The sequence below is a fragment of the Fusarium fujikuroi genome, chromosome FFUJ_chr04 (assembly GCF_900079805.1).
Source record: "Fusarium fujikuroi IMI 58289 draft genome, chromosome FFUJ_chr04".
Classification (NCBI taxonomy): domain Eukaryota; kingdom Fungi; phylum Ascomycota; class Sordariomycetes; order Hypocreales; family Nectriaceae; genus Fusarium; species Fusarium fujikuroi.
In genome coordinates, this window is record NC_036625.1 from 63027 (window position 1) to 77362 (window position 14336).

Below are 14336 nucleotides of genomic sequence, written 5' to 3' on the forward strand. Positions count from 1 at the left end.
AGGCTAGTCCTCTGCAGCCTATATCTCAGACTATATTCTTGGCGTTTGCACAGATATAAATTGTGGAAAGACAGGTGCAACTTGTAAAGAACACGATGGAGAAAAGCCACGGCAATTGACGTAGCTGGCCCTGGTACCTTGATGTAGATCATTTCCTGTGGGTTTCTCCGCAAGGGATCGGCAGTTGGAAAAGTGGGGGGTTGGACGGCCCGAGCGGGCGTAGACTCTCAATGCCGCTTTGTTGAGCTGCCTTTATCCCGTGGATTTACTGTTGCAGTCATTTATTATAGCTTTTATACGTAGTATTTATGGGTAAAATCGGCATCTATATCTAGACTTGACAGCCTCGGAGTCTTCGGAAGTGGTTTTCCTTATCCCTTTTGCTACCGGCTGTGATCATGTTGCATCCCAACAGTACTGCATTGAACCATCCAGGACATCCCCAAAAGCCACCATCACGCTACGGCTACTTTGACCAGGCGCATAGTGTTATTAAACTCACAATATGTCATTAGTGGGCTTTGCATGAACGCCTGAGAATTAATGTAATCTTCACAGTTATTAGCATGAACCCCTTGGCTCTTGTATCCAACGGCACAGCTTTAGGGTACGCAGCTCTCCACCATAACCACTGGTCTGGATATCCATGTAGCCGCGCTAGAAGCAAGCCTCAGTGACGCAGCATAAAAATGAACAAGGTGTGACGTAATATAATAAGTTGGATCTGGATGACATATCGCCCCTATGTCCCTTTCTTTTTACTCGTAAATGACCTCCTGAGCACAAACGACATGTCCCTCGTCCACCTGATGTCTCCAAAAATCATCCCATCTCGAAAACTCATCAACGCCGTCAGATTCGTGATCAAACGGACAAAAGAATTGTCTTGTTGTTCGCCAAATCGCATCACAGGCTGGACATCTCGTAGTGCCCGTTGTATCCTCATCCTTCTCCGAGTCCTTGACTCCCGTTGCTGCAACATAATGCGCATGCATCATAGCTCCCCTCAATCGACCCGCCAGTTCCTCCAGTGTTTCTTCCTCATCTGAGAGTCCAAGAACCGATATCACCGCGTCCCACGCCCGCTCCATCATCAGATCCCAGGTATCCTCCTCCTGCGCCCGGTGCGTCTTGTAACACTCGATCATCATCAACGTATCAAGAAGTCGGGCAGATACAGCATCCCCCTCTTGTTCTGGGGTCGTGGAGTTATGCAGAAGCGCGGAAATCTTGGGACCGATCTTCACGGCGGTTTCCGAACAAAAATGCAGGTATAGAGATGGCCCTTTCTCACCAAGATCGAAGAGACCCTGACCATCTTGACACTCCATCGCGAACTGCCAGTCCAGTGGGCCATAGCCGTTTGATTGAGATGAGAGCGACTCTGAACTGTCCCGACTAATCGAATTGTGTTCTGCACCATCATCCCAGTCGAAAGAATATAAAGGGTTGCCTTGATATCTTTCCAAAAGAGGTGGCCCTGAGTAAACATTCATCTGAGGAGGCTCAAGACCATTCACACTGCCCGCCGGAATGTACGTGGCGCTCATTGCCCCATTATCCTTCCCGTCGCTGCCTGGAGCTCTCGAGCCAGGATGTTGATAATTCACAGGCCTGGGAATGGGAAGGGCTCTGTAGGTAGGGTATTTAGGACCACCAGGTATAACCTCTCGCTCTGCCCGTGAGGCCCAACCAGCCGATGAGTACTCCTCAACCTCAGACACCTCAGACAATGTGCCAGAACACATATCGCTGTGTGTCCCAGGTGGTGCAGGATCCGAAAGCTCGGGAATTGCAGAGTCTTGTGGCGTAGATGATGGTGGGTCTGACACAGTATGCTGCACGATGCTGTCTGACGTACCCGCTGGCACTGACGTGCGCTCCTTAATTGTTGACTTTTTCGATGTCTTTCCAAAAACGAATTCCAGAGGATCACTAGACCGGGTGCTCGATGACCTATCAAAACGACCTCGCAGTCTTGACTTGAAACTGTCATCAGATACTTGTGGTTCTTCCGGCTTTATAACAGCTGCCGGTATGGCGATTCCACGATTGGCGTTAGGTGTGACCATGGGCTCATGAGCAACCCCTGCTTGGGCAGATTCCTTGAATTGATGGACCTTTTCACAGAGTCTCTCACCAGTAGCGACAGGCTTGCTAGGTGGAATGTGTCCGATGAGCATTGGTGTTGCCTGCGACGGAGAGGATGGCCTCGAGTTGGAAGGCTCAACGACGTGGCCGTTTTCATCCGCGCTGGGGGATCGACAAGGTGAAGTGTTTTCAATGGCATTCGGTAGCCGAAAAGCAAAAGTCTCACCGTCATCTGAAGCGTCCTCGGAAGCAAAGTCGTCAAATCGCCGGGCGCTAGGGAAAACATAATCTTTTCGAGCGTATCCTTCCAAGTGTGATGGTGAGTTTGACAGACCGTCGTATTCAGTATCCGCTCGCGTACGCTCCGATCTTTCTGCTTCTCGCCAATGGGAGTTACTAGGATAAAGAGGGAAGTCCGCGCCACTAAATGCCGGGGAACTGTCGTCTTGAACGCGCTCTCTTGTAGCGAGGCGAATATCGTCGCTAACACTGTCTTCCCTGGCTCGGGACTCACTAGAGTCCTGGTCTTCCCAAGGTCTCGGCCTAGGCACCTCCTTCGAGCGTACTCTTAGACTCCCAGCTGCAATTATATCCTCAGATCCTTGCGGCTCTATCTGTACTGGATTGCTCACGTGCTGGGAGATAGGGGCTCCCACTGGATGTGGGGCTTTGGGCTCATCATTTTTCTCATCCAAAGAGCACTCTCTAAGCGCAGGACGTGCACCTTGGCCACCGTCCATGAATCCAGGTGATAAACTCATCCCAGCCGGTGGCCGTGCTGGTGCAGCCCTAGACACGGGAGCTGGTATTGGGGGTGGTCTGCCATACCTACTGCCCCCGGAAACTTTCCTATCACTCGTCAAATAAGACCAATCAGATTCCTCAGAGGCTTGCAGATCCTTCTCTGGCTGGTCATTTGCCTCCGTGGCTTCATTGCTAGGACTCTGAGGGTAGGCGAGGCTTTGCCCGGAGATAAGGGGGGCGGGATCACTAGAAAGTTCTGCCTTCGGATCGGGAGCGGGCTGAGGGTGGCTCATGCGTTGCATTGCATAACCACAAGGAGGAGAACAATTGGGCCAACTCGGCATTCTACGATACCCATGAGCACTGTTGCCTGAGAAATTCGGTTGTAGCCTCGCTCCGAGTGGTAGTGGTGGTGGTATACTCTGCGCTGCCGTAGGAGCTAGTATTGGCATCCCACTCGCGGGCTCGAGGACTCGGAAAGCCTCTCCTGGAATAGCAGGGTAGCTGTATGTTGATGGTAACCCCATACTATTCCTTCGGGCGCTTTGACGGGCATCATAGCTAATGATACTGGAAGAGCCCGAAGATGAATACTCGTCTTCACTGAAGTTGTTGAGAAGCTCGTCAATGTCTATCTCATCAAAAAGCGCCTTGTAGTGATTCATCTTTTGCTCTTCAACAGTCTGGGTAGGCTGGTTTTCCGAGATAGCCACGAAGCTTGTCCACTTGCTGGTGATGGAGTACATGGTGCCAATATTCTCTCCATTTTCTTGAGCAATCTTCGTCTCAGCTGTCCCGCGTTTGATCTGATCCTGAAGATCCAGAAGAACCGATTTGGCCACTAATTGGTGGATTGTGCCATCGCTGCCTGATGAAGTCTCGATGGGTAGCTCGTAAGTCTTCTTCTTTGCACCAGCTGTTGTTGTGCTTATAGTCACAGTCTTGGGGGGCTCCCCACCGTGACGAAGATCGATCAAGAAAGAGATGGAGGCAAAGCTGAATGGATGCAGAGACGAGATTGGAAAGGGGGCTTGGATGTAAGGTGTCTTTCCACTCTCCAAAGCTTTTTCATCTCTGAGCTTGAAATCGGTAAGGTCCTTCCGCTCGAACTGACTGCCGAGATCAATATCACAGCTCCAGCTGTTTGGCTCCAGCGCTGACTTCAGCAACCGATTCAATCGATCATGCCATCTCGGTGTCTGCGTAGTATGGACTACATCACTGTAGCCACCACCACACTCCGCGATACTCTCAACGAGACGATGAGATACTTCGTCTCCAATGCCTAGGGCAAAGAACCGAATGCTATCTCCAAACAGCTGACGTTTCTTCCAGATGAACTCTATAGACTCTTCCGGCTCCAGTTCGCCATCTGTGAGAATGATGATTTGCGTTGATCCTCTGTCCTGCACTCGTCGCTTCACCACGGATTCCAACGCCCGAAGGAGATCCGTCCCGCCCATGTCAGCCTCTACCTGAGACACGTAACCCTTGGCTTCTCTAATGTTTTCCTGTGTGTGAGGCCGCGAGGTCTCCCAAAGACCCATTGTTGCCGAGCCCCAGGAAATAATATTGAAGACACATGTTGACGGTATGCCTGAAAGAGCTAGCAGCATTGCCTCCCGCATCACATCAATCTTGCGTGATCCGGTGTGACGTCTGCCATAGTCTGGTGAACCGTTTGACCATTCCATAGATTCAGACTGATCAAGAAGAAACAAAAGCTCTCCAGTGAATGATTGTGGAATGATGGCGTTCCGGAAGAGATCGTTGGGCCGGATGTTTACCGTCACGGCGGCGAAACCATTGTCGTCAGCATGACGGGCGATGGCTCTGGACTTGATATGGTGGCCTTCTTTCATTTGAATGACAAACACAAAGTCCTTTCTGAGAATGGCTGGCTCAGATACATGACGCCAAACATAGTAGGTCTTAGATGATGCATCCTTTTCCAGAAAGCTGGAGTACTCGACAGGTTTAGAACCCTCGAATTGAAGGAGGTGACCTGACTCCTCATCACAACCTTCATGGTTGACCTTTCCATTATCCGCGACCTTGATCCATATATCAAGCTTCTCCTCTGGTACCTTCGATGCAGGTTCCCACTCAATTGGCGTTTTACTATAGCGTGGAGCGATAGACATCGGAATCGTAAGAGCTATACCTTCTGTCGCTTCTGACTCCATCATGACGACCTTGAGCTCTTGAACGTACGTGATCTTGATCTCCACAGTTGTATCTGCGGGAATGTTCCCCAGAGATGTCTCAAAGATCTCAGGTGTATGCTCTTCCAGCAGAGCGGGAGCTGCCACTTTATCGCGGACTGCTTCTTCAAATTCCTTTCGTGCTTGCACCTTGGGCTTGACGACACCCCTGACACGGCGTTCGTCGCCAATGGTGCATTCGAAGGATGTGATGGCAGCTCCATCGTACAGAGGAAACACGTGCTTCGCAGATTCGATGATAATGTCAGAAGGATTGTGAAACTTCTGTACCAGCTCTGTATGAGCAACTGTACCATCCACAGTCGCCGTCAATGAAACGCTGAGCATCGGTAGACATAGTGTCACCTCAGACGTTGTCGCCGACGCAGTTCCTACTTCAGGTTCGGGGTATGGTGATATTGAGTAGGGCCTGTAATCATTTCCAATGCCTCGGATATCTTTACCCAGCATGAAGTTGTCGACATTATCGTACGGTTCATCATAAGGCGTCACTTTCGCTACCCAGTGAGAAAAGTGATCGAGGCCAAGGTTTTTGGATTTTCTCTGGGGTTTTTTCCGTCGTTTTATTGGTGTATCGTCACCCCAGCCTCCCTCGGGCATAGACAACAAGTTGCCGGGGGCCGAGAATATGACCCCGGGCTTGAGTCGTTGGGTGAAGACGTGACGGCTCGCCATTTTCCGTTGATTCACTGATTCAGAATCGATAGTATGATATCGGATTCTCGACTGGCGTTGTTAGGCTGCACAAGGAGGATGAAGAGTTACTGGTCTGCCATTCTTATCATTAGAACGGCGCTGCTTACTCTGTACGCAAATCACCATGTTAAGCGTGTGACTAAGGAGTTTCAACCCCCATGTCGCAGTCGCAGTGCTTGCCAGAGTAAGACGAGTGCAACACAGGGTGAGTGGTATGCAGGTAATCGCTCAAGAATGCATGAGGATGGGCCACGAGAGCGTAATCATTTGATTCCCTCGAGATATACTTGGCATATCACTGGCAAATCCCCTATTGAACTCGAAAGCATCATTTCCATCTTTAAAGCTTATATCCATCTCAATTTGAGCTTGGTCTATCGATCTGGATAAATGGGGTGCAAGGTGGAGGGGCTCACGATTGTGTGATGAGCGTGCATATTGCATGCATAATGAGGGGGTAGGTGGTCTGACCAGCGGGGCTGCTGCCAATCATCATATGTAAGGATATGCAGGTAATCACAGACTTTGTAGGCCGGGATCTTGCTGTTCAGTGACGAGGGGCCATGCATTTTGACCACCCAGAACCAGGTCTCATTCTAGGCTATTCCCAGCATTGTTATGCACTATCAGGGAGTATTATTTTGTTCAGGGCGAGTGGAAAGGAAGAGAAAGCCAGGTTCAATACTATTCCGCCAAAAGAGCCAATACCATACGCGCTTCAGTACTAGAATAAGGCTCGGGTGAGCAACCCGAGGATGGTCTGAAACATGGGCTGTGTCGCTGCCTAACGTGACCGCCAGACTCAGCCGCATAAGCACTGCCACTAACGAGCCCGTTTCCCTCGTGTCAGCCTGATGATCTTTTATTGTGATCATGTAGCATGCCTCTTGGGAAACCTCTGACATCCCAGAACGTCCAATCATGAACGCCCTACATCCAATCGAATCAGAGCATGGAGATGCGAAGAAGGTCTTTGATGAACTGACAGAGGAAATTCTCAATGTCTCGGACCGGATTTGCCTACCTGCGTCGCCTATCGATGGCCAGGCAACTTTCACACTCAGCGAGATGACTGTAATGAGAAATCCTGGGTCCGATTCGTTTCCCGGCGAAGTAGTTATCTGCCCTAAGGCTTACTTCCAAGATATTACGATAGAGAAACCAAAAGTCCTCAAGTATCGGTGCTGCTGTGTAGGCGAACCGCATTCCGACCACTTGACCTACAAGCGTGAGTGACCCAAGCATAAAACTTTCTGAGGATAGGAGCTGATTTTACAACAAGTCATCATAGGGAAGAGCCTTCTCACAGAGGAGCTACATCTTAATGGGCTGCGCAAATGGTTTATTCTGGCAGTGAAGCCGGAACCACAAACGCTGGTCATTGTGAGATTGTCGGAAGTATCACCCATATGTAACGCCGATCCCTCGAGCCTGTTAGCTGTTGGGCTAAGTTCTCATAGATTACAGAGAGATTGAAACCGTATCAGAGAACATTCGTTCTCGGGGATTATCTACGAAGCGTGTTCTTGGCTTGACAGTCGGGTCCGGAACGGTGGAGATGATACGGAAGTAAGTTGATACCGTAAGATACCTTTAACTTCTCTTGGAAGCTGACTTGTATAAGTGGCTGGGGATTTCCTTCTGCCAAAATAGTGAAAGTAACTCTTCACTCGTCCAATACCACAACCTTACTTCCAAGGCCCTCACGTGTCGGGCTAAAACACTTTGGCGTATTACAATCTCCCTACAGCGGGGAGGACGCAGGTAAAGATGTTTTGACAAGTTTAATGCCTCAGTCCTACTTCTGTATTGTTTCGAAAGGGTCTCCCTCGGGCGAGGACGCCTGGGAAGTGCGAGGTTAGTCTCACTGCTATAGGCGGATTGGTGTTGGTGCTGCTACTAACAAGCACGCTATAGTTCACTTAGATACGCGAATATGTCACGTAACCAACCCTCTCGGTAGGCTTGTTATTACTCTGAAGAATATAGCATTGCCTCAAGCTATTGCCCCAGGGAAGCAGGGAACTGAGGACAATGTTGACTTTTACTTCGATCTACGTGAAGGTCAGTCACTCTAACAATGCCACGCTGTCTCGGAGAACTGACTGTTTTACCGATGATAGAGGCAGATTTGTTCGCCGCGTACCTGAAAGTTGCTCAAGACAGAATGCGAGAGCTGTTCATTCATGGACCTTTGGAAAACGAACAAATCGTGGATTCCCGGCTGCTTCATCTTGATTACAGTCAAAGTACCCAGGCTGAAAGTTGGAGAGAGCCTCCGATTCCTGCCGAGGATGACGCACGAGCAAAGATTAGATGTACCTTGGTAGCATCAAAGGAAGATGGAGAGCAGAGATACAGGGCAATTGTGTCGCGAGAGGGATACGCTGATGGTGTTTGTATCAACTGTATGTACTTCCCTACCACATTCAATCTATGCACCTCAAAGCTGACAGAGTGACAGTCAGGAACAGAGTGCAACAGATATCTCAAAGAGGCCTACTGAAGTCTCTTCAGGATCTTGGCATATGGATAAGCGATTATGACGAGAGCGGCAAGTCCATCGTCTCCCAGATGAGCTGGGAGGAACTCACTCGACGAGGGATCAAGTCCCGAAACTTAAGAGCAACATTCATCAAGAGGTAAGTATCCCACAGAAGTTTTCGACAGACAACTTACGTTGAAAGCGAAAACGAACGTACGGCGGGCGATTGGCTCGACGAAGTAGACGACCTGATCAGAGCTATGCGAGGTGACAGAAATGACCGCTATGAGCGAGTAAAGATCGCCATCATTGACTCTGGCCTCCATGACAGGGAAAGGAGTCGTTACCGAGCTGAGTATAAAGACTTTACTGGCGTTCCTACAAATGACTCGTGGCACGGTACTTGCTGTGCCGGGATTATTCAGGGAATGTATGAGGAGGCTAGGCTGTACATCGCAAGGGTCTTTGAAAGGGATCATGCTGATGAGATTGAAGGGCCCCTTCGAATGGCGAGAGTTCGTTTACTACTACACTCAATCTAGCTGCTTACGCTGACATCTCTAAGGCTATTCACTGGGCTATCGAGCCACCACACTCAGTTGACATCATCAGTATCTCAGCTGGTTTCCGTAACTACTCCAAGGAACTCGACGACGCCGTGACGAGAGCCAAAGCTGCTGGTGTTCTGGTGATAGCTGCAGCATCAAACTGGCAAAACACAAACACAGTCGCTTTCCCAGCTCGACATAATCTCAGCACCATGTGCATTTACTCTACCAATACTGGCAACCAAAGCTCAAGCTTTAATCCGGAACCCCGTGCTGATACACAGAACTTTGCGATCCTGGGCGAGGGTTTTCAGCATCCGGATCAGAGGAGGAATGAGCGCATGAGCGGGACGTCAAGTAAGAACACGGTGTCCTCGAGAAAGTCTATGTACTAATTGGGAACAGTGGCTACGGCTGTAGCTGCAGGGCTTGCTGCGAGGATAGTGGACTTTTCACGACAGAAGGATAACAAAGAGTCCATCTTTAGAGCACAAGATGTCGGCAAACTGCCTGGCATGCTTGCGATCTTCAGCGCCATGTCGAAGCCAGCAGGCAGTCTGAGATACACATCACCACTTGAGTTGTTGCCTTTGAGGCATGGCGTCAGTCGGGAAGCAGATAGACATCGTGTGAGAGAAGTTATATCACAAGCTATGGAGAGGGCAAACTAGAGAAGCGTTCGAATTATATAACAGTAGAAACTTACATCGAGAATAAGCCTAGTTACCCGCATTTTCACCTAGAACAAGAACCTCATCAAGCTTATCATCCTCCACGACTGTGAAGCCCTCCAAGCCTTCGCCGTGCAACACACTCGCAACATTTAGCTCACTCTCATCCCCAGCTGCAAAGGTAGCTCTCTTAGTGTACGGATCGACAGACCAGTCCTTTGCTAGTAAGCCCTTGTGGATCTTGGCCAGGCGGATAGCCCAGATGAAATCTCCAGGGTGCTCTCCAGAGACTCTCTGGGAGGCGATGCGTTTGTTGGTGGCTGTAGCTCTCATTGTCGCAACCAGCGGAAGGTCCCTGAATATCGTCAGCCTGAATCAGAGCTTCCCTTTATGAGTTCTTCATGGAGGACTTACAGTTCTGGGCCGATGTCTGCAGCCACGTTGGTCTCTTCTTGAGCTTCCCGCTTCCCCGCACGTGCGACTTTGATGCCTGTGATCATAAACGCCGACCACGAGATCTTTCCCTTAATATGGGCTTTCAGCTCGTCTTGCTCCAGGCAATCCTTGATATACCCCTTCGTAGGCTGCACTATATACGTGTCCAATCGATCATACTCCTCATGGCTCTCTACAGTCTTCATAAACGCAAACTGCAGACTCGCTTTGGCTGTGACGCCTGCAGCTGCAAGTATCGGCGCGCCCGCAGCGAGGTTAGTCCCCGGAGACTTTAATCTTGTATCGTCCCATGTGAAGTTTAGGATACTACTGCAAAAAGGGCGCATGAGTGGTGGAAAGGGGAGGATTGAACCATGGTTGAGAGGGAAGTCGAGGGTTTTGAGGTTGGAGATGAAGTGGCCTAGACAGAGAGGGGCAGTGGAATCATCGCCGTCGCCATGGAGGATGGCGTCCTCGGGGCAAGGGGGATAATCGGTTTGACGGAGCTTGAACCAGACTTTTTCCATTTTTTCGTTGCCAAGATGTAAGAGGCGGGATGATGGATCTCATGGACAGCCTGGTTATGGAGCTGAATGAAATGCAATTGTGAGGCCTCTTGGGGACAACAAGGCTGTGCTGTGCCACCTGCATAGCCAATTTGCCATCGCCTTTGCGTCGACTCTGCGTCGATCCTGTGTTATCTACTATAGCACTACCTTTATTGCCTCTCAAACTTCCAACTCTTTTCGCGTAAGACCAAACCTCAAGTTAGTTGTTTTCGGCTACAGATCGAGAGGATTGGTGATTGCCCTAGTACAACATTTCAACATGATCCGACCCTTGAGATTCATCTTACTGCAGGTAAGCTGCATCATGACTCAGTCCAACCCAATGGAGTAGGCATTGCGATGGTGCATGTAGTCGGAATAGGTTAGCATAATGAGTCACATACCGTGTCTGTAGGGCTGATGCAGCGAAGTCCTTCAACTACATCTGATCTCTCCATCGCGATGGTTTTAGTGGTTCAGTCAGTGAGCCGCTGTGGATTATCCCGCCATTGTACGCGCTAACCAATCGGATAATTGACCTGCGCTTACTCCAGTGAGTCGATCAGTGAGTCAACGTTATTTCTCACTACACATCAGAAAGCCAATGAAGCCGAGTTCATGATGTAATGAGAATCGATTCATTCAATCGAACATCGAATCTCACACCGAACACTTCCTATTTAAGATCATAATCTCGTGGCCTTCCAATAGTTCTCGCCTCAGAACACAGCGTCTCCAAGCTTGAGTCCCCCAAAACAACCCCTCACTGTGCTCTCAGCACACAATTCACTCTCCCCCACAATCATGGCCCAATCCACGACTCCAGGTTTTGACAAAGCCTACGCCCAAACCCTCTGTGATCTCCAAGTCCCCAAATTCATTAAATTCTCTCCCAACGGCCGACAAATCTTGTACTCCACCAGTCTCATCGGTGGCCATCGTAAAGGCAAAAACGCTCTGTCAACGCTCTGGATTGCATCATCCACCGAACCAAACTCATCTCGCCAACTAACGTCCGGTCTCTTCAACGACACATCTCCAAAATGGCATCCTGACAGAAATAGAATCGCTTTTCTGTCGGACCGTGCGAAAGTGGGTGAATCTTCGGCGATTTACATGCTCAGAATGGACGGTGGTGATGCGATTCCTATAACCGATGTTGAGAATGAGGAGGATATTGAGAGCTTTCTGTTTTCGCCTGATGGCAAGACTATTGCGTATGTTTCACCAGATGAGAAATCGGAGGAGGAGAAGGAGAAGAGTGAGAAGGATGAGCCTGATCCTGAACTCTGGGGCGAGAAATGGGAGTATGCTAGATTGAGACTCGTCGATGTGGAATCTCACGAGACAAAGGTTCTCTTTGGCGGAGAGACTTACATTGGCGAATTTTGTTGGAGTCCCGATGGGAAGAATATTGCTTTTATGAGCACAGAGAACCCTCATATCGAAGAGGCGATGTTGACGGGCACGACTATCTCAACAGTTGATGTCGAGACTGGCGAGGTCACAGAGCTCTGTAAGATCATGAACGAACCGTATGATCTTACCTGGGCGCCAGATGGACAGGTGTATTTCATCACAGGTGTGCCTGCTGATAAAGATTCTGGAGGAAGAGCTGTCTACAAAACTGATCCCAAGGCTGACACTGGGGACTTCGCAAAGGTTGCATGTGGTGTTGATGATGATGCCGGAGGTCTTCATGTCGTTGGTGACAAAGTTCTTGTGAACCGTCAGGTTAGGCTCGTTGATGTGATCAGTGAACTAGGAGGCGACGATCTGTTCGATGAGGAAAAGGAGTTCTGGGTATATGATATTTTCATCGACCCAGAGACTGGGACTTCGACTCTTGCAGCAAGCTTGTCAGATGTTGGAACCCCTTACGACATCTTCGTTATCGAGAAGGGCAAAGAGAAGATCAAGATTTCCAACCACGGAAAGCCACTTGCAGACAGATCCCTCGGTTCATGCACAGTTCTCACCTGTCGTTCCACCGACGATGAAGTCGAACTCGACGGTCTCTACCTCACCCCAACTTCCAAAGCAAACTCCAACAAGACCCCAGCTGAGCCCCTCCCAACATTCGTCCTCATCCACGGGGGCCCAACATCTCGCGACACCGATACCTTCGATACAACATGTTTCAACTGGGCTCCATATATCCTGTCAAAAGGCTACGGCATTCTCCTCCCTCAGTATCGCGGCTCAAGCGGTCGCGGAGAAAAGTTTGCTTCATACAGTATGGGAGGACAGGGGAAGTATGACTACGCTGATGTGGTGGCTATCACTGATAACGCTATCAAGAAGGGCTTTGCAGATCCAAAGAAGCTTATTGTTGGGGGTTGGAGTCAAGGTGGTCTTTTGACGTATCTGTGCAGCGTACGCAATGGTCTCCATGGCCTGGGATGGCGCTTCAACGCAGCTATCGCCGGAGCGGGTGTCTGCGATATCGAAAGTCTTGCGCTTACAGCTGATCTCGGCTCAACGTATGAGATCGAACTCGCGGGCGGTGATACCATTTGGACTCTCAACCGCGACGATACACGAAATCGACAAGGCAGTGCGCTCTGGGAAATTTCCGGTGCAGTGAAGCATACGCAAGAAACAGGGGAGATGGTCATCCCGCCCATGCTGATTCTTCACGGTGACAAGGATGAGCGATGTCCCTTTTCACAGGCGGAGGGGTTCAGGAGGGCCTTGAGGCATTGGGGGTTGAAGTACGAGTTTGTCAAGTTTCCCGGGGAGGGGCATGGGATTGAACAGCAGAGGTATTGGTTTGATATGTTTGAGAGGATTGGGAGGTGGTGTGATACGTATATTGGGGATGGGCAGGTGAAGCTGGCGATGAGATGAGGAGTCAGTGTTAGTATGTAGCTGGTAACGATTCAGTTGTTGTCAAGGCTCGCCTGTTCTTCCCAGTGGTAGTGAGGACATTCCCGTTTGATATACATGTTCATAGCGGTCAGACGCGAACACAATGACAGTGGCAGAAACCTCTTCTCGCAGTGTCCTAACACCAGAACAGTGAACACTCTGACTTCACGACTCGCTCTAGCAATTCCCTTCCTAAGAAACCAAGCTCATTCCTAGAACCCAGCGTCAACTCAAACCTTTCATCAACCTCCAACGTCTCCATCTCAGAAACAACTCAACATCCACCATCACAACAAAGTCATCACCCTTCATCATAATAGTTGTTGATAATCCACATCACCATCATGCCTCACCCCCTTCTTCAGACCGAGGCTGATCGCACCGCCCCTAAGCCTTCCAACACCTCAACCTCTACCTCCACCTCCCCCAAGCCCAACCCAATCTATCTCCGCTCGTTTCTCCGCTACGCCATCGGCGCCGCCGCAACATCAACCAACGAATCCATCGCCATACGCGTCATGAAGCACGATCCCGTCCTCAACACCTACACCCTCATCCCCATGGCGCAGTCGCGCCTCAGAAAGCCCGGCGATATCGAAGTCATCGTCATCACCGCCGAGGAAATGGCCAAGATGCCTGATCGGTTTGGAGGCAAGATCACAAAGGAAACCACGACCCGCACCGGTCCGAGTCTCGCTGAGTTTCCGGTCTTTGGATACACGGTTCCTGGCTTCGAGGTTTTGAAGGACCAGGGGCTTGAGGTTCTGGCGTGGAGGGTTTTTGGGAGTGGGGATAAGGTGTTTATGGATACGGATGGGTATGGACTTCCGGGCGTGTCGGGAATGATTCAGGCTTGGTTTGAGCGTATTTGAGTGCGTAGGTTGACGTGGGGGCTATGAATTACTTGTTTGTATTGTTGAAGGTGATTGGAGTCTTTGTGAGGATGCTGGACAGATCAATTTGGTGGTCCTACTGTGAGGATTGGTTTTGGTAGGAATAACATCAATGTGACGATAGCTGGC

The 14336-nt window shown here is 49.9% G+C and overlaps 5 protein-coding genes; 3 read left to right on the forward strand and 2 right to left on the reverse strand.

The window, feature by feature from the left end:
• Nucleotides 1-758: 758 nt before the first annotated feature.
• FFUJ_12976 (related to Vault poly) lies at nucleotides 759-5735 on the reverse strand (the record flags this gene model as incomplete). The annotated part of the gene is made up of 1 exon (XM_023575607.1): nucleotides 759-5735. The coding sequence occupies one exon, from the start codon at nucleotides 5733-5735 to the stop codon at nucleotides 759-761; it is 4977 nt and encodes a 1658-aa protein (XP_023428891.1).
• Nucleotides 5736-6677: 942 nt separating this feature from the next.
• FFUJ_12977 (uncharacterized protein) lies at nucleotides 6678-9460 on the forward strand (the record flags this gene model as incomplete). XM_023575608.1 has 10 exons in its annotated part: nucleotides 6678-6984; nucleotides 7039-7167; nucleotides 7217-7325; nucleotides 7381-7613; nucleotides 7674-7820; nucleotides 7880-8164; nucleotides 8221-8398; nucleotides 8444-8756; nucleotides 8807-9146; nucleotides 9195-9460. The coding sequence occupies 10 exons, from the start codon at nucleotides 6678-6680 to the stop codon at nucleotides 9458-9460; spliced, it is 2307 nt and encodes a 768-aa protein (XP_023428892.1).
• A 48-nt stretch (nucleotides 9461-9508) lies between these two features.
• FFUJ_12978 (uncharacterized protein) lies at nucleotides 9509-10422 on the reverse strand (the record flags this gene model as incomplete). XM_023575609.1 has 2 exons in its annotated part: nucleotides 9509-9815; nucleotides 9875-10422. 2 exons carry the CDS (start codon nucleotides 10420-10422, stop codon nucleotides 9509-9511), a joined length of 855 nt encoding a protein of 284 aa, XP_023428893.1.
• An 825-nt stretch (nucleotides 10423-11247) lies between these two features.
• FFUJ_12979 (related to peptidase yuxL) lies at nucleotides 11248-13293 on the forward strand (the record flags this gene model as incomplete). The annotated part of the gene is made up of 1 exon (XM_023575610.1): nucleotides 11248-13293. The coding sequence occupies one exon, from the start codon at nucleotides 11248-11250 to the stop codon at nucleotides 13291-13293; it is 2046 nt and encodes a 681-aa protein (XP_023428894.1).
• Nucleotides 13294-13658: 365 nt separating this feature from the next.
• On the forward strand, nucleotides 13659-14186 carry FFUJ_12980 (uncharacterized protein; the record flags this gene model as incomplete). The annotated part of the gene is made up of 1 exon (XM_023575611.1): nucleotides 13659-14186. The coding sequence occupies one exon, from the start codon at nucleotides 13659-13661 to the stop codon at nucleotides 14184-14186; it is 528 nt and encodes a 175-aa protein (XP_023428895.1).
• Nucleotides 14187-14336: the final 150 nt, after the last annotated feature.